General features: G+C 35.7%; 1 protein-coding gene across 3 annotated transcripts in view; it reads right to left on the reverse strand.

Annotated features, from left to right (window-relative positions):
- LOC138710869 (mannose-P-dolichol utilization defect 1 protein homolog) overlaps positions 1 to 26754 on the reverse strand; it is a 524941-nt gene extending 498187 nt beyond the window's left edge. For 2 of the 3 annotated variants that reach the window (XR_011335319.1, XR_011335318.1), the window contains exons 1-2: positions 26603 to 26754; positions 18396 to 18461 (exon numbers count right to left, since the gene is read on the reverse strand). Coding sequence is in view for 1 of the 3 variants with exons in the window: in XM_069842044.1 (XP_069698145.1) it covers positions 18396 to 18461; positions 26603 to 26690 (154 nt within the window). In the remaining 2 variants the exon portion in view is untranslated. The remainder of the gene's footprint in view (positions 1 to 18395; positions 18462 to 26602) is intronic. The other variant, XM_069842044.1, reaches the window with a different exon arrangement.
- Positions 26755 to 27373: the final 619 nt, after the last annotated feature.

Genomic DNA, 27373 nt, shown 5'->3' on the forward strand with positions numbered 1-27373 from the left:
CCACCGCTGGACACTTAAACCCCGACCAGATCACCGAAGTACTCTCTCACCAATACGACATTCTGCCGTGTTAGTTGGACACTTAAACACTGAACGAACCACCAACCAACATCTTTTTGCACTGAAAGACTACATGAGTGGAGAACAAGCTGAATTGTTTTTGATTACTTCTTTAACTCATAATCTCTTTGAAATTGTTCAATCTAGTTCTTCAGTCCTTGATGTTAATCCATGATGAATTAATAAAAGCTATGGCTAATATTACTTGGGTTTTATTGTTTATGTTTAAGGGGTTAGGTACAGCTTACAGCAGTAAAATTTTTGGAAACATTCAACATTTTCTTCCTCCATTACTGCATCTTGTACAGTAATGAAAATTGGTGTGTGTAAAACACTGTCCTTCTGCTAAATATTTTTACGATTAAAAAAAAAATTTTTTTCTTCAAAATTCATAATGGTGGTAGTTCACTGTGCAGTGATGACGCGTTTCCCTCATAACTCATAAACTTTTTAACTTTTTCATTTACTCTCTCTTTTATATTATTGCTGAAACTCATGTTTACATTATCATGCTCTACATTCAAGTACATTCCTTAATAAATATTTTTTTTTGTGTTAGAAGAAATACTATTTGACCAATTTTTAATTAATTTATTTTTTATCAGACAATCTATCAAAGGTAGAGAAGTGATCTTGCAACATAATGTAGAGTAGTATGTTATTTTACGACGTTTTATCAACATCTAAGGTTATTTAGCGTCTGAATGAGATGAAGGTGATAATGCCGGTGAAATGAGTCCGGGGTCCAGCACCGAAAGTTACCCAGCATTTGCTCATATTGGGTTGAGGGAAAACCCCAGAGAAAACCTCAACCAAGTAACTTTCCCCGACCGGAAATCGAACCCGGGCCACCTGGTTTCGCGGCCAGACGCGCTAACCGTTACTCCACAGGTGTGGACTCATAATGTAGATATGTCATGCATAAATACACACAAAAAATTTCATCACAGAATGTTGGATAGTTTTTGAGTTATGTGAGAAACGCTTCATCACTGCACAGTGAATGAATTTTGGGGGGGGGGGGAAGTAAATATTTTTTTTTAATCGTAAAAATATTTTTTCATATTGCAGAAGTACAGTGTTTTACACATACTAATTCTCATTATTGTACAAGATACAGTAATGGGTCCACGCCTGTGGAGTAACGGTTAGCACGTCTAGCCGCGAAACCAGGTGGCCCGGGTTCGATTCCCGGTCGGGGCAAGTTACCTGGTTGAGGTTTTTTCCGGGGTTTTCCCTCAACCTAATACCAGCAAATGCTGGGTAACTTACGGTGTTGGACCCCGGACTCATTTCACCGGCATTATCACCTTCATCTCATTCAGACGCTAAATAACCAAAGCTGTTGATAAAGCGTCGTAAAATAACCTAATAAAATAAAATACAGTAATGGAGGAAAAAAATGTTGAATATTTCCAAAATTTTACTGCTGTAAGCTGTACCGGTACCTAATATCTTAATGATTAAACTTTTGTAGCAAAGAGTCTGGATGATTTTTCATTGTATGTACAAATTTTTTCTTCAAATTTTCCGAAAACTTCATGTAAAAAAAAATTTTCTCTTTTCCACAGAAAATTCCACTTAACTCAGCAAGTTACGAATCAAGTTTTCAAACATGAAAAGTCGACCCTGAGGGGAATATGTCATTGAAAACAAAACAAGTCCTCGTTTACCATTTAAATAAGATACAAGGTTAAGTTCGCCTACATCGGAAACCTGTTTTCGTGGGTGGGGCTTTATAACACAATTACGACTTCCTTGACTTCTTTTTTGCACCTGACTATTTAAAAGTTTGTGCTTTACGGCTTTAATTTTAAGAGGTCTGATGTCTCCTGCTTATTCCAGCATGAATTTTAATATCCGTCTTCACGCTCCTCTTCACAGTATTTATTGAAGCGAGTGAGTAGGAACAAAGGACCAATGCAAGTTGTCGTTTTCAGAAATCTCCATTTTGCCTCCCCCCGGAAATCTCGGACCACTGATTCCTTGACATTCTGTTCGCCAATCTCATGTTTGTGTGGTATTTCTCAAAACTGTAGATACTTCTAAATTGTCAGTCAGGAAGTTTCGGTTCAGGCCGTTTAGGGAAATCATGGCAAGTCTGTGGCATGAAGACAAGATTTAAAAAAAAAATGTTCCAAAGAAAAGACCTCGCAACTTCCGCAAAGTGGGATGGCCGCTTATTAAGAGCTTCCTCTTCAAAATATCTACCACTAGTTAATTTAATTTAATTTCATTAATGTTTGCCCCTTCCTTGGATTCAAAAAATGGTATTAGCATGATATAAACAAGCGATGGCTTTGATGCACAATTTCTAAAGAATTGTTATTGTATTCTGAAAATATTAGTTTGTAATATATAAAAAAGAATGACTTTGATCTTGTGCAATTGCTAATGAGCTGTCATTGTACATCGTCGTTGTTCCTGCAATAACTCTTATGTGACATATTTATCGATTTTAAGATTTTTGCTCTATTAAATAACTTAAATGGTGACACAGCAAATAATAAAATATTTTATATGTAATTATATTTCTTTGCAAATTTAGTCTTTCAGGTAAAGCTCCCTGTAAATCAGATTTGAATAATTTCAAGGAAAAAATTGTTCCGGGGCCGGGTATCGATCCCGGCACCAGCGCTCTACCAACTGAGCTACCCGGGAACTCCACCCGACACCGTCTCAACTTTTCCCTTTACATCCACACAACTCGCGTGGGCTGACGAAACGCCAGAGACCCACATTGAGTGCACACAATCTCTGTGTGACTTGGAATTGTGGTTTTCGCTAACGTACACAGTGACGTATATATTATGCAAATCTAGTCTTTCAGGTAAAGCTCCCTGTAAAGCAGATTTGAATAATTTCAAGTCACACAGAGATTGTGTGCACTCGATGTGGGTCTCTGGCATTTCGTCAGCCCACGCGAGTTGTGTGGATAGAAAGGGAAAAGTTGAGACGGTGTCGGGTGGAGTTCCCGGGTAGCTCACTTGGTAGAGAGCTGGTACGTTCAACCAGAGGTCCCGGGATCGATACCCGGCCCCGGAACAATTTTTTCCTTGAAATTATTGAAATTATATTTCTTTGTTTTGAAAATGTAAGAATTCACAGTCTCCTATGTACGGCTGCCATAGGATGAATAAATGTGTTTCTTATTCCTATTGAAAAAATTTGTATTTTGCACATAGGAGTTATTGCAGGAACAACGACGATATTAAAAATGTTATTCTGTATGATATAAGAAAAAGAACTGCTTTCAGAACATGGGAGGAATGGTGGTAGGTGGAAGAAAAGTAAAATGCATAAGATTTGCTTACGATATGGCGTTGTTAGCAGAAGATTTTAATTTTAGTCGGTTATTTAATGGCACTATATCAACTACTAGGTTACTTAGCCTCGATGAGATTGGTGATAGCGAGATGATATTTGGCGAGATGAGGCCGAGGATTCGCCATAGATTACCTTGCATTCACATTACGGTTGAGGAAAATCTCGGAAAAAACCCAACTAGGTAATCAGCCCAAGCGAGGATCGAACCCAACTTCAGACCAGGCAAGCGCCTTAACCGACTGAGCCATGCCGGTAGCTATTAGCAGAAGAGGAAACGATACTAAGGAACATTTTACTGGAGCTCAATGACAGCTGTGAGCAATATAGGATGAAGATAAATGTCAAAAGACAAAGCAATGATATCGGAAGAAAACTAAAGAAGGTAAATGTCTGAATTCGAAATAAGACAGTGAAACAAGTAGACAGCTTCAATTGCTTGGGGTGTACTAAAAGTAGTAACAAGAGTTGCTGCCACGGATTATTATTATTATTATTATTATTATTATTATTATTATTATTATTATTATTATTATTATTATTATTATTATTCCTTATATTCTAAAAATTATATTAGTTTGCACAAAATGGGAATTGATGACTTAGATGTGTGTGGTTACAAATGTATTATCAATGTATATACCAAAAAATGATAGGCCTATTAGTCTGCGTAATAAAGGGAAGTCATGATATGCAGGCGTATATACTTCGAATCAGCTTACTTAATACCCTAAGGGTGAAACCTAACCATTTCTCCCCTATTATGACATATGCTAGTGGATTAGATACTGATTTTATAGATGTCAGGTTGAATTTTCTGTTACCAACTTTGTTTCGAATTTCGAGTACTGACAAATACAATTCGCAGTTATTTTCTGTTATGTTGGCAGCAGTAGAAGGAATTTGATGAAATGGAAGTAATTATATAACGTAATTAATAAAGATTTGGAGATCTTGGAGGGGGATTGGGCCAATTTTTCTGCATATGCTTCTTTACTTGTGCCCCGTAGATCTGTCTACTTGGTAAATGAGTATGAAGTTCCAAAGAATGGTTGTGAAAGGGCATACGATTTAATTAATTAATTTGTTGTGTGCTGGTACAGTGTAGTAGATAATGTTCTGTAATGGAAATAATGTTACCAATTTTTGGGAAAATACAAAAGTTCGCATTTTCGTATTCAAAATTATGTCAACCCTAGTTATTGGCGTAGAAGTTCACTTATTTGTTTAGTCTTATAACGATATTTTGCTTTCATTTTTTTTATGTGTGCTACAACAGAACAACGCTCCAATTACACATTACACGCAGCGTTTTTCAACCTTTTTCAACATATCGCACACTAAAGACATAATTTAAAATTCCGCGGCACATTCATATAATCTAAACCGGTTCCTAACCGGAGGGGGGGGGGGAAATGCTGAATTGTGCAACATTCGCTGAATGTTGACTCTAGTGGACTCACTTTTCAACTGCTCTTTTCACTTTTATTTTTCCAATTTTTGCTACAACCTTCACTATTTTCATTTTCTCGCGACACACCGGTTGAACATGCTGGATTAAAGTATACTTACTTGCTTTTAAGGAACCCGGAAGTTCATTGCCGCCCTCACATAAACCCGCCATTGGTCCCTATCCTGAGTAAGATTAATCCAGTCTCTATCATCATATCCCACCTCCCTCAAATCCATTTTAATATTATCTTCCCACCTACGTCTCGGCCTCCCCAAAGGTCTTTTTCCCTCCGGTCTCCCAACTAACACTCTATATGCATTTCTGGATTCGCCCATACGTGCTACATATCCTGCCCAACTCAAACGTCTGGATTTAATGTTCCTAATTATGTCAGGTGAAGAATACAATGCGTGCAGTTCTGTCTTGTGTAACTTTCTCCATTCTCCTGTAACTTCATCCCTCTTAGCCCAAAATATTTTCCTAAGCACCTTATTCTCAAACACCCTTAACCTATGTTCCTCTCTCAAAGTGAGAGTCCAAGTTTCACAACCATATAGAACAACCGGTAATATAACTGTTTTATAAATTCTAACTTTAAGATTTTTTGACAACAGACTGGATGATAAAAGCTTCTCAACCGAATAATAACAGGCATTTCCCATATTTAAAGTATAATATGAAAATACAAAAAGAGTAAAAGAAGACTAAAAAGTAAACAATGAATGCAATTTTACAATGAAAAAAAAATTAACATAACCAAACCCCAGATTTTTAGGTTTAAAAAAAACTGAAATTAGGTTTTTTCAACCCATGTTTTAGGATTTTTGTAGAATTTTAAATGTACTATTTAGGAATTTATAGGATTTTGCGGAAAAAAATTAAAAACAAGGAACATATTAATATATTACAATACTATTAGATTTACATTAAGATACCATTATGACATAAGTCTAAAAATAGCTTGATGACTAATGTGGTGATGAAATATTTCATGGAATTATTCACCAATATGGATACATATTAATAACATTATGTTCCCAACACTGTCTTTATTAAATTTTTACACCCGCAAACCACTCATTTAGTTAGTATTCCTAACTAATGTGCTGCAATATTCGAGCATCAGAGAGATAACCAAGACATCACAAATTTCGTCTTATTTCATATGAAAAACTAATCGCAAAATCTGTGTTAAAATCCTTAAGCGGTTAAAACATCAAGGGGTAGGAGTGGAGGACAGGGGATATTTTTATAACAAGGTGGAACGAACACGACAGACCTCTTGCAGAGAGAGCATCGGCGAATATCGAAGTTCGCCATGCTCGACAAACTTGAACCAAATGTAGCGCCTGTAATACGCTACGCAACTTCTAACTCAGCAATGAAATATTTTGACAGATTTTCAGGGGTAAAACCTCCTCGTATTACATTCTCAAGAAGTGGCCTACTGCGAGAGTGGATTACTATTCGTAGCCTACAATATAATTCAGTTTTCTCAAATGGATCATGACTAATACAAAAATCTCTTTATTTGAGAAAAATGAATTATATGATCTACGTAAAGATTAATTTTTTGGTCGTACAGAATATATGTTATGGTAACAATTGATATTAGAGAAAAAATTCGCTCCGGCGCCGGGGATCGACCCCGGTTCCTTCATTATACGTACAGTACGATTATTTAGTTCTGACAGTCGCCGGAGATGTGCGCGTGGGACAGGCGAGTCCATTTAGTTACGCCAAGGGGTGTTTGGGTTATTCACTCGCTTGCCTTTACCGACCGCTCGCCCTATCTCTACTCCGGAACTCTCCCCACTCCTCCTATTACTTCCCCTCTTTCGCGTCGCTGAGCTGTCAGGACTAAATAATCGGTCTGCACCAAGCGCTCTAACCACTGAGCTATGCCGAATTTCAATCCACAGCACCGGATCAAATCCCTCTCCTCCAGTGTTTTTCCCTTTGTGGCCTGACTCCAAGTAATACGCGATCCCCGACGCCGTAGTGAATTTTTCTCCTCTAATATCAATTGAATTATATGAATAACAATGTCGAAGTCTGTATCACTACTTCACTACTGAAAGGTAAAGGATCAAACTTCTCACGTCATTCGAGTAGATGGAGAGAACACTGGCTATTCTTTGCCCAAGTCATGATCACGTGACTGTGATCTGACATGTGCGCCTTTTCTTTTAAAATTTGCTCGATGTTTCTACAGACTGTCGTCCTCTGTTTACACTGTCGCCGCATTGTAGGCTTTCTCTTTCAAAGAATGCCGCAATGAACGGCAATACTATTTCAGCGAGTTTCACATTTATTTTAAAATAAAATACAGATGTATAGCCCTACGTTAATTACAACAAATTAGGCCTTTTTAGTTTCCGACAAGCAAAATAGATAACCTTAGGTCCTAATCTACGAATTAGGCCCTTCTAGGCCCTGTAAAATCTAAGTATGTTATTCGTCTGTACATAAAACGAAAAAGAAAAGTGATATTTCGAGAGTAACTAGATACCAACAGAATAAGTTCGAACCTAAGAATCCGGGGCTTCAACATAACTACTGTTGTGCTTAGATAGCTTGGCCGATCATAACATTATGCGCAGTAAACCAGGAAGTCCGTTTGATACTAAAAAAAAAAAAAAAAAAAAAAAAAAAAAAAAAAAAAAAAAAAAAAGGGTGTATGGGTTCGTCCCTGTGCAGTTCCTGTGGATTTCGCTTCTTTTCCTTGACCAAGTGTGTAGAATACTAACTATTGCAAAAACATCAGTACCGTAATGGAACCGATAATGTAGTTTATTTTATTGTGAGTGGAAGAGTTAAAAGAGAAGATTGCAATGTGTTAAGTACGAGTGTTTGAATAGTAGTGAGCGAAAAAACTATGATTGCCCATGGAGTGCAGCTACGTGACCTGACTAATGTTTTTCAACACAGTTACAATTTACGTCAGCATGCAGGCAGCTCTCCTCCCACCTCCTACCCCATCTTCCACCCACTGAATATGCTGAGAAACTGACTCACTTCACATCAGCCCTACGAGTGTATCTGAACGATTAAATATCACGAACTATTGTACTGTAGTAGGCACAAATTACGGTCAATAGCTACGCATGAAGAATGTGTGACAGAGACGGGGATGGACTTCGCTCGCATAGTAACGCGCTTACTAGTATCACACCGCAAACTTGAGCTGTGCATTTCTGACCTTTGACAACTTCGTATGAAGGTCGGTCGTTTTTACTCCCGTTTGCAATGCTGTGCACTTTAGAAATCAATTCCCTTTCCTGGTAGCTATATGAAATACTTCTCTCTTGGGTCAGCATTCTGCTATGTCAACTAATATCTGTTGGTACGTGGCAGAGATTCAGACCCAAAGAACGCTTCAACTGTAAATGACGCAAATTTGTATTAATGATTAATTCTTGAACACGTTAACTCAATTACTTCGACTGTGAAATGTTACGTATTAAAGAAAGTGATATGTCAATGGATAAACAAAAAATAAATAAATAAATATTATGGAAGTCATAAATTTTGTATTTAAACGTTCTTTATTCCTAGAGTGTGAGATTACTCGTATTTCGCGGAAACAAGTGCACGTTGTTTAAAATGTTACTTCCGAAGGACAAGATCGATTTTTCATAAGTTTTCCAGTTTTCTTATTTTTTAAACTAAAAAATTCTATTCCATTAACCTTTCCATTACACGATTTCTTTCGTCATTTCATATAATACCATTACAAAAATTTCACGCAGCAATGTAACAAGTTGGAAGAAAACAGACGGAAATGACCGACCAGATTTAAACCAGTGGCAACTTGTGATATTTTTTGTATGTAGGATATGAGATTGACGACTGATGACCAAGACAGAAACTAATATTAATAATAATATACTATTAGTAATAATAATAATATAATAATAGAGCAAGCAAAATCAATACAAGCAGGCCTATGTTAGTCTTTGACTCATCACTCTGGAACTGGCAATTTATTAGTTGTGAAGTTCGATTCTCCTCCCCTTTTTAGTTGCGAAGATGGCTCCTAAGCCATTGTACTGCCCGATATTTACCGATGCTCCGTCGTACATTTGTGCAATTAATTTCTTGCTACAGTTAAATTCTTCTAAATGATAAAATACAACTTCAGATATTCTTTCGGCTGTCCTGTCATCTGAAAGCCCTGTTAATTATTGTATTTATTATAGCTTATTTTATTTATTTTTATGTAATTTTGTTTTTTATTCATTTTATTTGTTATATTATTTTAAATTATTTATTATTCCGTTTATTCTATTCTTTTAAGATGATCAATGAACTGCATTTAAGGAGGCTATAAGGGTACTTGAAAATTCTTATTGCAGTCTCTGACAGGGTCTCCATCATCCAGAAAGAAGAGTCGTAGTATTAGGATATAATTATTATTAGTCACATCCTCAAACGCGGTTAAACTCAAGCCATACCCTGCCCTCCGCACCCTTCCCTGCCCACTAACTTCACTGTTAGAAATACCGTTTGCTGTAAGATATTTTGATGGTTCCTCGGAAATTATTTCAGAGCTGTGCAGTGGCGACAACTCACGACAGAAAGTGGAAGCTTAAATGAAATTAATATGTCGGGACGCATTGAAAATCAAAATCTGTAATTCAAATGTTTTCGCAGGAGTAAACATATTTTCTATCCTCAGAGGCACGAAATTAAACTGTAGGATCATCCTCGTATCCTTCATGGAGGAATCGCCACTGATTTAAACACTCTCTCTAACACTTATGACCAAATACCGTTTCTAGTCGGCAAAACACTAATATATCTGCTATGCAGTTCTGACGATCCGTTGACAGTTACGGAACTGCTCCTATGCAATCCATCCACAGAACGTTTATCGTTTCATCTCTCTTCCTGAGAGACGTATAATACTGAGTGTAAACGATATAAACTGCCAAAATTATTATAGGCAGTACATATCGGTCTACTGAAATTTAATTATATCTTATAATTTTATTTTTAATTTGTAAAACATCATTATTTTAAGAATGATAGTAGTTTAATTATTTGTTTACATTTCGACTAAACGCAAATGTTATTTCCGACGACCTTGCACCCAACGCATACCAATACACAACAGAGTAACAAACGACTGCTTCAGCGTACATATCAAACAAAGTAGCCTAAATAATGACTGTCTACTCTCTCTTTTTCAAAAACGTTAGAATAACAACACACATTCTTTTCTGGGAAAACAATGCCAATTTGACTTTTTTTCTTCCGTTATTTATGCTCTAATACCATTGTGTGTGTGTTTGTGTGTGTGTGTGTATATATATATATATATATATATATATATATATATTATATATATATATATATATATATATATATATATATTTGCAGTTTATATCGTTTGCACCCTGTAGATCAGTCAATAGCTGCAAGTCCACACCTGTGGAGTAACGGTCAGAGCGTCTGGCCGCGAAACCAGGTGGCCCGGGTTCGATTCCCGGTCGGGGCAAGTTACCTGGTTGAGGTTTTTTCCGGGGTTTTCCCTCAACCCAAATGCTGGGTAACTTTCGGTGTTGGACCCCGGACTCATTTCACCGGCATTATCACCTTCATCTCATTCAAACGCTAAATAACCTCAGATGTTGATAAAGCGTCGTAAAATAACCTACTAAAATAAAAATAAAAATAGCTGCAATGCGTAAAGAATTCTGTCAGCTCCCTCCGATGATGGATTATAAAAAAAGAACCTTCCTGCACACTACTAATTTTGGAAATGTGGATGATTCTATTTGATGTGGAAGAATCTGAAAAGCGGAATTCTTTATCCCCGAAGATAAGCCTCCCCCCCCAAAAAAAAAACTAACATACTGTGCTCCAACCACGAGAAAGTCTCCGCCGGATGAGACGAAGGGGGGTAATGCTGTGAATGAATGTTGATGTCATAAGATGCCATAAGGTCACACACGTGGGTACTCTTATCTCTATTGGCTAGCTCTCACAGCACGAACCATAACATTGATACAGACATATTGATACTACCTTAGTTACAAAATTAGATTATAGTTAATCTCCTGGTCTTTTAATCTCTTCATACAGGAAATAACATATGCAGGAGATCGCATGGTTTTTAAACTGGCGTTATAACGGTAATATTATTTATCTACTTCGTTCCAATAGATGAGGTAATAGTAAGCACATTCCTTTCACGGTTGATCTCCTGGTTGGAGAACAGTAGTTCAATTTTGACATAAGTTAAGCGTGAAATGACAAGTACATTTTGTCTAGAGTTTCTCATTTAGACAAGATATTTTACGTTCCATAATTTGTGACGGTTCTACCGGTTTTCGTAAGGATTTGTTATCGCTGTTAATAATCGATGAATTCAGTCCGGTTTGAAGTCGCAAGTCACGCAATTCTGACAGCAAGCACGATAACCAATGGACAAAACTACAGTAATTATACATATAAATGCCCTTATGAAATATCTGCTAAATAAGAATAATGACTAATCTAAAGAACTTTCATTTAATGGCAAACAGGAGTATTTCACTGCTGAAGCAATGAATAAACAACTTAAAATCAATTAAGATCAAATCAACTGCATTTTATTATAATGCACAATAACAACCCACCAAACATTACCAACAGAAATGTTGAGTCATACAAAATATTTATTTATTTCTTCCTATTATTCTTTCAACTGTTCCGTAAATAGAATAATCTATTTCCCTCAGTAATAGAACAGCACTTTGCAGATGAGCATTCAAGAATTCCCATTCTGCAATACATCAAATTACAAAAGACAAACGAAAAATATAATAAGAACAAACGCAAAGGATGCCAGGTTCAAAGGCTTGCATCGATTGAAATGTGTAAATCCAGTTACAGGCTGTTACCATAAAGACTTTTACTAGGTCACGCGAGGCAAGGATGTCGCAGCAATGAAATAGAGTCTCATATTATATTTCGAGGAAACATGTCTTCATTAATTCTATGAGTCATTTCATATCAAGTGACTCTCAGAATGTGGAAAAACTGGCTTATTTCTAATATTCTACGTATATAAGGTAATATTAGGTCGGGCGCACAACACACCCAGAATTTCGTCACGGAACGATTTTTACGAGGCAAAATGTTGTATTTCGATGCAGTTGGTGTAGACAAACTTTTTCGAGACATTTTGACTCGCAACGCCAATGTCATTTTTAGATTCCCTACTAGCTGCGAAATTTCGAAGACTTGATTACAGTGTTTTATTGGTTACTGTGCGAAGTTGTTTCTGTGCAGTTAATGAGTTCCAAAGGATGTGGGAAGTGAGTCCACAATTCCGTATTATCTGCAAAAGTACCACCTCAAAAGCATAGGCGAAGTTATGGGGGGTCATGGGAGGGGTATATTGCCCCCCCCCCAAACTTATCTGAACTTTTTTTTCTATTAACATTAGAAAATAATGAATTCAAAACATCTTAATAGTCATATATAATATAATAAATTTTCAGTCAAATACACTTTTCAATTTGTGAGGTCAGATAATCTGTTACATCACAATATTTAGTACGAGGTCACTAATATTTTCGACTTTAAAAAGCCATCTTCAGGTGCATGAGATGCAAACAATATTTTAAAAATAGGTGATAAGTTGATCTAGCAATTAATAACATGGTAAATAATGCACGTACTGGCATTTACAATTATATAAATTTCGTGCCTCTTGAGGTAAACTGTACATGGTAAAGCTGAACACTGATGCTAGATTCTCGTGTGTATATAAGACAAGGAGAAGGCACAGCATATTAACCTTATACAATTAAAGGCTAAGTATTCTCATTAGATCGTATCATTAAAATTAAATTTGTACAATTTGATATTAACTATGTTAAATGTTAAATATAATGTATAAATTTAAATTTAAAAAGATGGAGAAGCTGTGATGCAAATGCTGTTGGTGGGAGAGCACGCAGTCTAATTCGTCGTGGTGAATGCCATAGTTGTATAGTTGTTCAGTTGTTTGCATCCAGACAAGGGGGCGTGTTTCACCCGACGTTACATGTTTTAGACTGAGTGATGATGTATGGACAGATAACTGAGAGGGGATAGATCAACTTATCACCTATTTTTTAAATATTGTTTGCATCTCATGCACCTGAAGATGACTTTTTAAAATCGAAAATATTAGTGACCTCGTACTAAATATTGTGATGTAACAGATTATCTGACCTCACAAATTGAAAAGTGTATTTGACTGAAAATTTATTATATTATATATAATTATTAATTGTATTCACACTTTTCTGAACCAACATATCTTTCAAATTCAAAACATCTTGTTTGCTTTTGTGTATGATTTAGTTTCTGTGCTTAAATTGATGAATTAATGTCTTCAGATCATGTGTCTGGACTATAACATTTATTTTAAATTTCTGAATGTATAAGAATTTATATACCTCATTTGAGGAATAGAAGCAATGTAATGTTTCTTTTGTAACAGCCTGTACTCATGTGTTAGAAGTTTGTAGGAGTAGAGGCCGCCACTTGGAAACTTAAAGACGAAATTAAATAAAATAATTAGAATTTACCTTTCATATAATGTTTTCAGGAAGGTAAGCTTCATATAAAAAAGTTTCTGTTAGCACTGTTACGTAGTTTTATTGATGTATACATGTGTTTCTGTACGAGAGAGAAAAAGAGGGAGATTGTTTTAAGTTATGTCCTATTATAATTTGTAGTAGACCTACAGTTCAAATCCTATACAACTCGGTCCGAAACATCGCGGATATGGATGTAAGAAACATGCCCCCAGAAAATACCTTTATTAAATGATCATATTCCAGTATACTGCACCAAAGTGAAGCTATAACGGGGGGAGGCGATAAATGATGTCACCCATGAAGGTACGGTTTGTTTACGGCGATCATCGCCGGGCGCACATCGCCAGCGATCGTCGCCGGAGTTGCTAGCAGTTAAAATGAATGAGCACGGTTTCTTTACAGCGAAGATCGCCAGCGCAGTTCGTTGGACGCGACGCAGATCGCTGGAGGTTGCTTCTGAAGCAAATTCAGGACGCACATCGCCGCATTCGTGTTCAATAATCGATATTTAGACAAGATCATGTTGTAATATCGAATATCTAATCTGTACACGTTAACCACGTCTGTACGCTGCAAAACAAATCAAGACGTTTTGTAATCTTTCGCGGTCTGAAGACGAAATTATTATTGAATATGTGTCACAACATAATGCTCTTTTTAATATGAGCATGTGAATTAATAAACAAATTAAACAATAAACCCTTACATTACATATTACATTTTTACCACGCCCGAGCCCCAGAGAATTTCGTTCAGTGTTGGGTAAGGGGGAAATTCTCTCTTCTGTAAGTTTTCTGTGACTAGGCCTACCTAAGTACTTACGCGGTATTCTGAAATATAGCGGTTTTTTTTTTTGTAGAGATGTAGTTGATCGTATATAAAAGGCATAATAAAAGCCCAAACGAACCAAACCTAACCTATCACATGTTCGTACATGTAAAGTGTATAAGCGGATTAAGAAGGAAACTACCTCAGCGCTAGTTTAGCCATTTTTTTTTTTATTATTGTTTGGAATACACCATGTAATGTAATACAGTATAATAATAATAATAATAATAATAATAATAATAATAATAATAATAATAATAATAATAATAATAATAATAATAATAATCAGTTCATAACCTGAGTTACTGCCAATCTTTCAACTGGAGTTACGGGGGTCTTGACAAAATTTGTAGGTAATTTAACATTGTCATTTTCAATTAAACTCAAAACATAATCAAACTGGTCAGGTGAGAGTCTGAAATATTCCTTAAATTTTGTAGCGTTTTTATAAAGATGTCCCATTATCAATATGTTAAAACAGAATTCTGTAAACCTATTCCTGAATATTTCATTAGTCTGTAGCTTGTTCCTTTTATAATACGCATGCGAGATTTTGATATCGTCATCTCCCTCTTCTAGATTAAATAGCAACTTCATTATCTTGGATTTATTTATAATTTTTAGATTATGTCCGTGGCCTACATTAATTTACTTGTAGTAGATGAAGGAATAAACAAATGAGAATCTACAGCGATGTGCGTCAATAAAGAAACCACTTCTCGGCGATCATCGCCAGCGTTTATAATCGCCGGCGATGTGCGTCCGACGATGATCGCCATAAACAAACCGTACCTTAACTCCGTTATATGGGGATTTTACGGTTTTGCTTTGCCCCCGCAAGGAAACGGTTCTCTCTCCGCCTATGCTCAAAAGGATTCATATCTGCAGTATGTTAGTTGGAGCTAGAGGCACAATACCGAAACAACTGGTCAAGATTTGCAACTTTTTCCACCTAAATCTTCAGAATCTGAAAACTATAGCTCTGTTAGCCATAAAGGAAACACTTCAAATTTAACTTATAAAATCGTAGTTGTAACATTAAAATTTTTTTTTCTATTGTTTTGAGCCGTTTTTCAACTGTCGATTCGAGCTAATTTGTCATTTTTAATTCAATATTTTAGAAGATAGATTGATTTTTATTATTAATTTTCGATGGTAATAAAAAGAGAATTGGGAAACACTTTAACAATGAATGTTTCGCTTAGCTTGCCATGATTTCCCAACTCACAATATATGATCATCAGTGTCATACTACACAGCGTTCGTCAGAAAACAGGTTTCGCTCAGGTAATATATTGCCGTCGACCTTTTACTGTGATGAAGGTCTGAAGTGTTGCGAAACGCGTAAAAACATGATCAAGTATACCCCACATCACATACTACAGATTGCTCATTCTTATGTTAAAATCGGCAGCACTCTGAAGAGAACAACCGCCAGGATCGCCACCCGTCCGCCGTAAACGAACACGAGATGGCAGTACGGTCGCTAATTCAATTCAAATGGGAGTTATGACGTTACTCTTTATGTAACAACTAGATGGCAGCATAGTAAACTTGACAAAAGTTGTTAGCGTCAAAGCCCATAAGGCCGAGCAATCTGGGTGATCTAGGAGAATACGTAACCTTTGCTCCATCCTTCTCCTCCATATCCACATTTCATTACTGTGTAGATCGAACGCGACTGCAAGAGCTTCTAGTCGCTTCTCTTCACTTCGTCGTAATGTCCATGTTTCTGCCCCATACAATACTACACTCCATACAAAGCACTTCACTAATCTCTTCTTTAGTCCGCAGAAGATGCTCCTTTTTCTATTAAAAGCTTCCTTTGCAGTTGCTATTCTCCTTTTGACTTCTTGGCAGCAGCTCATGTTACTGCTTATAGTACACCCAAGTATTTGAAGCTGTTCACTTGCTCTACTGCCTTATTTAGAATTCGCAAGTTTACCTTCTTTACTTTTCTTCCTATGACCATGGAAAGGGAAAGAAGACAGAGGACGGACACTGGAAAGTTTTCTTTTCTCAATCGTACTATCAGGGACTGGAATGCTTTACCTGCAGCCTTACTAAATGCTTTACCAATAACAAAAAATGTATTTAAAAATAGGCTTAAGGACTTTACTAATAGACGGAGGTATATTATACACATTACTTAAAGGGTGTAATTGATATCTTGTTATTTGAAGTGTTCTATCAGTGAGGAAGTGTATTGTGTCAGTGAAGTGTGTAGTGCCAGTGAAGTCTATTGTGTAAGTGAAGTGTGTTGGTGTCAGTGAAGTGGCTGTGCAATGTATTTGAACAGTGAAATGTTTAGAAGTGTTAGTGAAATCAGGTAGAATCAGTGCAAGGAGTGAGTTGACAGCGAAATAAGTGTAGTGCCGAAAGGTACTTGTGCAGGTATGAACCTGTCACACTCGTGCGTCTTAGTTCGAACTCAGGGTTAAGATACAAATTAGATTTACTTTAAATGTTATTTTAAGTGACCATGCTTCATTTAATTTAGGATGCTCCTTGTTATTATTATTATTTTATTATTATTATTATTATTATTATTATTATTATTATTATTATTATTATTAATTATTGTTTTTTATTCGTTGTGTTTATTATTAATTGTCATTATTGAGTGTAATTAGTTACCACTGCCACCGGGTATACATACCCATTTGCAGTGTGAATAAATACATACATACATGGTCTTCGTCTTGTTGGTATTTATCTTCATTCCATACTGCTCACAGCTGTCATATAGGTCCAGTATCATATCCCTTAGTATCATTTCCTCTTCTGCTAACAACTCAATGTTTCCTTTAAATTACAAATAATGTCCAAAAATGATGAAGTGAGGACATGGCGAAATAGCAATGATGGAATGAGAATTTTTAAAAAAATTGAAGTATATAGAGAAAAACATACAACTGCTTTGTCCACCAAATATAATACTCATGTATCGAAGATACAAGTAGTTTCGTTTGTTCGTAAGTCATAAGCTAAATTTCAAAGAGCGCTGATGATTCAGCTGAAATACAAAACTACTAATGACAAAGATAAGGCTATCAGCAGTGAAAGTCAACATATCATCATACCGAAGAATGACAGTGCAGTTGATACTTTCACATAAGTCGAACAAGACCTTCCCTACTCCTTTTGCAACAAAATTATAATGAAGTACGTCCCCACAACTCTTGTTTTAACATTTCTCCAGTTCACGCAAATTTCCATACTCACCAACAATCTATCGTAACTAAAAGTTTTGGAAAGATATACGAGTACGGGACATTATTATTACTACTTGCGTAATAAAAACAGTTTTCACAAAGGTTACGTATACTTTATCATATTTTTACGCGTTTCGCAACACTTCAGACCTTCATCACATCACCACCTAACCCAGTGGTTCCCAATCTTTTTTGACTGACGACACACTTTACTGAACACCTACGATATTGCGACACACTTATTTGATTATAATAATAATAATAATAACAATTATAATAATAATAACAGTGAACTTAGGGCGGGGGAGGGTAGGGGGGTCCCCATTGGGTGAGCGGATGAGGGGTCACATGCGGCCGGTGGGCTGGTACACCCTCATCCTCATTCATCCCATACACTTCGGGGTGCACAATAGGACTCAGTATGGCCGACGTTCAAAGGATCGTCCTAACTCGCCCATAGCCACTGTAACCTAACCTAACCTAACCTAACCTAACCTAAGGAGGTCCAGGTGGAAATTTCTGGACAGCTGGTGTTTGGCGATCTGAACTGCACCAGCAAGAAAGCATTTTAGTGCCAGTGGAGATAATTAACACTCGTGATTTACATTTAAATGGTCATCCATTAACTCGTGACGTCTAATATGGACAATATAGCGGCGATACTTCCATTCATTACTTCATACAACAGGTGAAAAGTTCTAGGTTATTCTGTGGAAAGTATTGAGTGCTGGAAAGTAAAACCACGTGCTTAGTACTGTATAGTATTCGTAGTACGCAACTGTTAAAGAAATAATGGTAATTGTAAAAGAAAAAACTGTGCCCCATTTTGTATTCTTTCTATAGAATTACCAAAAACATTGAGAATATGTTAGCTCAGGAGAATTCTCTAGATAAGATCAACATACATCCATTACTTAATAAAAATCTACTTACCCATTACAGATCCAGCTACAATGCCAAGTCCTAAAAATTTGCTTAATGTTGCTTTTAAACATGGTCCTGAAACAACAGAAATAATTACTCTATAAAGCATTATTAACCATGTACTGTATATACTTACATATATAGTGTTCTGTCCAAGGACAGGTCTTTCACTGCATCCCCAGCATTCTTCAATCTTTCCTATTTTCTACCTTCCTCTTAGTCTCCGCATATAACTATTATCAGGCAGTACATCTCACTTAACGATATGTCAGAGGAAGAACAATTGTTTGCATACATCTTAGTCTAATTAGTATAATAGTCAGCGATGTATGCAGTGGAAGGGGAAAGGAACTGGTCGCCTTATCCCATTATCTCCTGGCTCATGAGTAATACCTTACTAATGTCACTTATGAGGTTCCAACCTGCCTTTGGACAGTTAACTAAACAACAACATTGGTTGAGATTCATAAATCAAACTGATTGTCATGGCTGGGATATGTCAAAAGAATGTCCCATACAGTTTTGCATGAACAAATGGAGTAAGACATTTAAGGAAGGAAGGAATGCTAAAAAAAGAGATGGTTACTATCCATGGAAGAAGACCTGAAAAGTATGAAGATAATCAAATGGTGGGGATTGAGATGGAGGCGAATTATGGAGAAGACAAAAATCCACCCTGGGTTGTCGAAGAAGAAGAAGAAGAAGAAGAAGAAGAAGAAGAAGAAGAAGAAGAAGAAGAAGAAGAAGAAGGAGAAGGAGGAGGAGGAGGCTTGAAGTATATGATTTTCTATGCATCTAGAACACATATGTAGCTATGACATTATTGTACTCTGTTGCCAGCTCTTAGCAACATGGCAACAGATGTCTTCTGATAACAATTGGGGACAGCTCCAATCGAGAAGAGTGAGATGACCATACTGATTCACAGCCTTATTGGTTCAGAGCCATGTAAAAAGTTATATGTAGTGCAACTGCCGACATATTAGCATGGGTTGCACAAATTGAAAAATGGGGATCAAGAATAAAATTAACCAAAGCCCAGTTGAGAAGAGTTAATGACTTATCTATCAATTGCTCAGCACATGAAGCCAGCCAACCCATATTTTATTAATATTATTTGGGTTACTTTTATTAATCTAAATCACCGGTTCCAAACTTGTGATCAGAGAGTGATTTCAAAGGGATCCACGAAACCAAGGTGTGGTCTCAAACGGTATTTTAACTAAGATTACTCTATCACATTCTTTGATTTTTATCAGCTTGATGGAATTTTTTTGGCTATCTCGGACTTTTGAGACAGAGTTTAACAGGAATGAGTTCGCCTGAAGGACTTCTGTGGGCTTGCAAATCTTGAATATCTATATATATATTTTTTACTATCCTAATTATGGGTCTAGAATATTATTCGATACCTATAGTTCCGTTGTTATGATTGAGGTTTATTGTACGTCATCTATGACGGTTTATTTCTTTTTTATAGATTCTGTATGGTTGATAAGTGCAATATATTGCGATATATTTTTGTTTTTGAAGTGTTCATATTTCAAATTTTTTAATGGAGAAATGTGATTGGTTTATATTTGAATTTCGTAATTTGCTTCTTGTGTAGGTTATAAGAAGTTAATTATAGCTATCGTCATTTTCGCTTTAGATACTACATTACTAGTTAGACATGTGCAAGTGGTTCTTTCCTTTCGTGTGATTAGTCAAATTTGTGAAATGACTAAACTGTGTTTAAGTACTTTGCTTTTTTTCGGATAGGTATTGATTTAACTCAACCTAAGACAGAGAGGCGTTTTCACAAAACTCGTTATCTACATTTTTTTTTTCGATTTTGTGGTTTTACCGTATCCTTATGTTTTTGGGTCAGGAGAATCCAATGGTGCTATCAGAATTAAGCTAAAGTTGGTAAGTATATCAGTAAATTGATCTTGAAATAAAAGAGATTTTTCAAAACTCGGTATCTACAGTTGTGTATTTTAGAAAAGAGTTGTCTTGAAAAAAAGAAGATTTTGTAGATAACGAGTTATGTGAAAACGCCCCTCAATTTATTTCGGTAATAAAGGGCCCCTTCGGGGGACTCTTTCTACATAAAATGGAACAACTTGAGAAAATGGAGGAAGATTTCTTAAAAAAGACACATCATTCGTTCAAATGTTACTATATTGACACTTAATTCTACCGGAAGTCACGGTGGTTCAGGCACAAAAAAGTCTCATTTGCCTCCTAGATATATCTATTCGGACACAGGTCCTTTTTTCGTAACCACGAGAAGCAAGTCAGAAAACATTAAGCAAATACATCCTATGAAACTAGAAAAATCGCTGAATAACAACAATTAAAATGTTTCTCAAATTCATAAATCAGTGTATAATCATACAGAAATTTATTTCGTTTCTGCTGATCAGTGAATAAATTCCTTGACTCTGACTTTGATGAATATTTTCAAACAAAATCCTTCACACAAAAGTATAACATCCTGGTCCACGAAGTGATAGTTGACCCTGACATCTCGATGTCCGATATTCTTTGTGATATCTCTGTAGTTGAAGGGATATATAGTAACTAATGTTATCGAATGAATCATAAAACCAAGAACGAGAAAGGACAAATTATAAACAAACCCTCTTCTAAAGTCAAACTTACATTCAGGTCGCAAAAACTTCCCAATTGTGTGACATACTTTCAGAGGCATAATGTGCAAGAATATAAAGAACAAATAATGGAATGTACCAACCAAATGTGGACTCTTAAATCATAAACATAAATTCTGCTGTAACTCTACTTGGTATATGAAATGTGATGGTCTCCATATGGCAACCGACTGCGAAATAGAAAAACCTTTCTGTGTTAATTGTAAGCAAGCTCACCATAGTACAGAGCTAGACAAATGCCCTACATTCAGTTTGGAAAAAAAAAATATTGCTGCTAGTTTACAGAACTTATCTGTAACTAAGTACCTATTAGTCTAAGGAAATCCTCAAAGGGCAAACCACTTAGACTAACATTCTTCGGATGAATAATTCCTCTCATGGTGATATTACAGTAAATTATCCGCTACTCAAAACTTCTGCACCAACCGCCCCTTTTAGTAAACCTGCACTAAAAAGTCCATTCACAGCTAACACTTACCATGACTCTACTTCAACAACAGAGGGAAACACAAGATGCCTATTAATACAACAGGATATAATGCAGCAGACTACTGAAGGGCCTTAACACAATTCAACAGTACCTTCAAATTAATAATTAACTTAACGTGGCCGATCTAAATTTGGGGGCCTTTACAAAGAAAATTAAAGCCTCTTGTTATCTAGCGACATTCAAAAAGCACCCGGCTACATAACACCACAACTGAAAGACTTGAAATCTTCATAGGCCTACTTACGGCTCGACTCCAATTACTCTATTGGAATACCAGAAGTTTGAGTAATAAGATCAATGATATTTCCTACTTAATATCTCAAAAGTTCTATCACGTTATCAATATTACAACTAGATGCAAGTGCAAGATAAAACAACTCATATTAAATAGTTAATTTTTAGAAATTGAGTTTAAAATTGTATATTTTTGTGTAAAATTATAAATTGTGATAATGTTAATGATTATGTGTATATATTTTTCTGTGAACTATTAATAATAAATATTAAATATTATCAACATTACAAAAATATGATTTAGAAATTTGAAACAGCGGAATATTGAATCATATAATTTAAAGTCTGCCAACAGAGGATATAGGCGGAGGTGTAGCAATCTATATTTAAAAATCAGTTAAACTTCCCAAGAAATACGACATAATCACAACAAGTAGTATTCAAATTATTTTAATTACGATCAACAATATTCACATCATGAGAGTATACTGGAAATCTAGGGAGTTTATTTCGTTACACACATTTCTACTCTCTCGTTAATAATATGTGGAGATTTCAATACAGTAGAGTATCGATTATCCAAATATCGATCAACAGAAACATTGATTAACCAAAAGCATTCCAGTCGGCAAATTCAAATTTGCGTACGCGCCACGTAGAAGTTCCGCTAGCGCTGTTTAGGAGATTTGGCTGCCCAAAAAAAAAAAAAAAAAAAAAAAAAAAAAGTCTCAGCTCTGAGGCAAAAAAAATGTTGGACTTCTTTTCCTAAACTGTAGGCCTACTTTAATGGCCATTTTGAACTTGTCAAACTAGGCTAGTCAGTTCTCTGTGATATTTGTAAGACGTGTGATACAAAATAATGTGTACAATTTTGTGTTTAATAACAGTGTTTCTTTGTTTCAACTGCTCCTATGATACCGGTACAATTTGTTTTCGTAAATGATCGGTTATCCGAAAAATCAGTTATCCGAACACTCCCCAATTGTTTCGGATAATCTATGCTCTACGGTATTACCAATTTTCATCAGTAACGACAATAGCAGCAAATTCGTCATCCACTAACAGAACTAGCCATACAAAACAACCTGGCAGCTAGCCTCTGAACATATTTTAACTAGGAAAAGAAGATGGAGTCAGGAAAATACTCAATTGGATTTAATTTGATTGACCGATGACTTAATGCAAAATATTAGGGGCCTATAATAAATAAAATCTTGGACACCATGGATTCACTACCCTCCTGATATAGGAGTCCAATTACAGCAAGAAGCACTTTTATTCATTTCACACCATTTCAACCCCAACATGTAAATAGTAATAGGGTGGAGAAAAACTCCCCTCAAACCACTGTGATGGAACGAGACTTGCAACAGAGAGATTGCCAAACATAGACTGGCTTACAAGAAATACAGTTTCAACCTACCTTTTACAATTATTTAGCTCCTAGGAAACAAGAAGGTTTTCCACTATTTTAAACGTATCATTCATCACTTCACAACCTCCAACGATGACAATACAGAATAAATTAAGTTGGTACAAGACAGGCAAACAAAATAACTTCACTCCACTCTTAATGATCCACCATTTACAAAATACATTCTTACAAGCTCTTTCTCCAGATACTGTACCACCCATCCTGTCGATTTTTAAACTTTCCATCTCTACTGAAGATCATCAGCTATTAAAACTCATCATTCTAAAAGAGATATCTCATGTACTGGCCACTAGAAAGAATACTGATCCCAGTCTAGTTAATATTTCGCATCTTTTACTCAAGTTACCATCTTTTTTGTACATCACTCATCGCCAATAAATTCAGCAACATACTTAATACTGAAGAAAGCCCAGATACTTCGAATCAGTTTTATATTCACCCCATAATCAATTCTCATAAGAAAGGTACAATAGCTGCGGATTACAAACTTCTAATACTGTCCAATATGCTCTGAAAAGTTTTCGAAAAAATTCTAACCGACAGAATAATGTTCCACTTGGGAAGATATCATCTCTGGCTCAGCAATTAATACGGATTTCGAAAGAGATGTTTAATTAACTACATTATGCAAGTGTTAGTGAGTAAAACATGACTAGGCTACCAGCCAAAATTATACAAAACATTTTGGGGGTCTGCCAAAATTAAATGTAAGCTTCAAGATACGTGACACCCAAAAGATTGGGAATCACTGAATCTAAATAATTAGAATGTGTAAAATAAGTTCACTGCCACAAAGATTTTTCACTTTCATTTATACTATTTCTGAATAATGTTCGTGGAAGATGAAATAATTTCGTTCACATGTGAAATAAAAAAAACTCATTAACTTCTCACTGCTTTGTAAATATTGCAAATGTCTATCATTTCCTTATGGCTTCTCAAGTAACTTACATGTTTACAAAGCATGGGTGGCTAACACTTTTAATCTGAAGAAAAATAAATTTTATATTATAAAAATCTCATAAAATTTATAGAGACGAATATTTAATAATTTATATTTCAAAAATAACCCTAAAATGTCAACTATCGTTTTAAAATGTACGTCTATTATTAATAAAATTAACTTTGTTTCGGATACCTGATTTGGCCACTCAAATAATCTGGAGTGCACATTATATTTGTAAATAAATTCTGTCTTCGAGCTTATCTACATCTACACAATTCTTGGTAACTTAATTTCTTCTTAAACATTCAGGTATAAATAGGAAAGAACAGAAGTTGTATTATCGTGATGTCGTCGTTTATATTTCCCCACAATGACCAATTCTTGTTAACTTCGGGGAAATATCACTTTGACAAGAAATGTTAAATGTTACTGGTATGTTTTATTTAACGACACTCGCAACTGCAGAGGTTATATCAGCGTCGCCGGATGTGCCGGAATTTTGTCCCGCAGGAGTTCTTTTACATGCCAGTAAATCTACTGACATGAGCCTGTCGCATTTAAGCACACTTAAATGCCATCGACCTGGCCCGGGATCGAACCCGCAACCTTGGGCATAGAAGGCCCTTTGACAAGACTTTATTGAATTAATTTCTCTCGTTTTAATTAGAAAAGCTATTCGGATTTAATGAGCTGGTGGAATTAATGAATGGCAACTACAGTATTCGAAGGAAATTTGTCCCACAGCTATTCTGGCCAATAATAATCATGCACAATATCGGACTCAAATCCTAGCCCCTTTGGTGAGAATTATTTACTTAACAGACTGTCCTAATAATAGGCCTAGTATCTGCTGTAGTATATGTTTATATTAGGTACAGTGCAATTAGGTCAGATTAATTTAGTCTGTTTACTTCACAGTTCATTTTAGTTTCATACCAATTTTCTAGATAATATCAGCTATCTGACTTATTCTACGAAAGTCTCTGACAGTAACTAAGTATAGACCAGCGACGGGGAACAGCCTCTCTCAGAGAACTTAGCTTCTCCTGCTATCTTAGTTGGTGTCGTATGTAGGTAGATCTGTATCATGCTGACTGCTCTGTTTACAATACGAGTTCCCCGTCCCTGGTATAGAACCATCTCAAAAGGCCTAATCATTTCTCCCCTCCAACCATTAAGAAACTGATGTGCGATATTACTTTAATAAATTATAATGAATGAAATCTTGTACAATATAGGCCTAGGCCTATACTATCGAAAAATTGTTTCTTCTAAGACAGAATAATTTTATCACTGGCCTATGTTTTTTTAATTCGTTTCCACACAGTAATATCTGAAAGCCTGTGCACTATTTTAGGCCTATATTATTACAAATATAGCCTATAAAACAAGAATTAGTACGAAAAGAAAGAACACTTTGTAATAAAAATAGTAAAATGACTGTCCTAATAATAGGCCTAGTATCTGCTGTAGTATATGTTTATATTAGGTACAGTGCAATTAGGTCAGATTAATTTAGTCTGTTTACTTCACAGTTCATTTTAGTTTCATACCAATTTTCTAGATAATATCAGCTATCTGACTTATTCTACGAAAGTCTCTGACAGTAACTAAGTATAGACCAGCGACGGGGAACAGCCTCTCTCAGAGAGCTTAGCTTCTCCTGCTATCTTAGTTGGTGTCGTATGTAGGTAGACCTGTATCATGCTGACTGCTCTGTTTACAATACGAGTTCCCCGTCCCTGGTATAGAACCATCTCAAAAGGCCTAATCATTTCTCCCCTCCAACCATTAAGAAACTGATGTGCGATATTACTTTAATAAATTATAATGAATGAAATCTTGTACAATATAGGCCTAGGCCTATACTATCGAAAAATTGTTTCTTCTAAGACAGAATAATTTTATCACTGGCCTATGTTTTTTTAATTCGTTTCCACACAGTAATATCTGAAAGCTTGTGCACTATTTTAGGCCTATATTATTACAAATATAGCCTATAAAACAAGAATTAGTACGAAAAGAAAGAACACTTTGTAATAAAAATAGTAAAATGGAATACATACTTTTGAAACAACTGACCATAATTTCTCAGAATTTTCTGTTTAATTTTAATTTAAAAAGAAAACATAATTTATCAAGGAACACTTTTACAATATTAAAAATTATTACCCATCACGTATTAATTTTTAATTTTAATCGTGTTACTATTCATATTACTGATAAGTGATTGTTACACCGAAATGTATAAGAAAAATATCAGAATTACTCATCGACAACTATTTCTGAAACTCATGCATGTCAAGCACTTGTGTCCTACACTTCTGTCTGCAGTATTAACAGCTGAGAGCCATAACCCCAGAATTTGTATTTCATTCAATTATAATTGTAGTAAACATATAATATTTTCTCTTCTACTACTGATAAAGAACAATATGTAAATATTGATTTACGCACCATCGAAAAAGTTAAAATTAATGAAGAATTCATCGTAACAACGTTGTGAAAACACTAATAGCAGAACACGCTTGATAAACTCTGCCATGTTTGACAATGTAAACGTGTTCGAAGTTCTAAGGTTAACAACTGACAAAACGGCATCGCTATCAAGAGTACGGCTCTTCTCCACTTTGCAAGAAGAGAACAGTTTTCACTTCTGTTCAACATGCTGCCATCTATACCGCGTAGTCAAATTAACAATTGTTGTCCGCTCAATACAGTAGGCGTACTGAAATAGGTGGGATTTTTAAATATTTGAGGAAATGGAATAACCGAATAAGAACATTAATACTTACTCATTATACACATCGTGTAAAACCAATGATGTAAAACATTCAGATGGCAACTATGAAACAAGAATTCTGATGGCGAGTACTTAACTTGCGTAATTCTCCCAAGCATCCTCATTTAGTGGGCGACGTGCTGGAGCTTAGAGTTCTTTCAGCCGTCATGAAGGCATTGTTCTTGGTGCACCATAGGAGGAAAATTACGTAATACCATACGCTGAAGAATGATTTATGGAGCAATGGTGGAATGCTGGTAGGGGAAACAGGAGTACCCCATGAAAACCTATCACCAAACATAGTCTTTGTCCACCGTCAGGGTACAAGCATGGAAAGTTGATGCTCTACTGTTAGCCATTCGGCCAATGGTTCATCTCAAACATGAACGTGAAAATATTTCAACAAGGTGTATGATATTATCACAGTCCAGTATATAGTCACGAAA

Source organism: Periplaneta americana, chromosome 12 (assembly GCF_040183065.1).
Source record: "Periplaneta americana isolate PAMFEO1 chromosome 12, P.americana_PAMFEO1_priV1, whole genome shotgun sequence".
Classification (NCBI taxonomy): Eukaryota; Metazoa; Arthropoda; class Insecta; order Blattodea; family Blattidae; genus Periplaneta; species Periplaneta americana.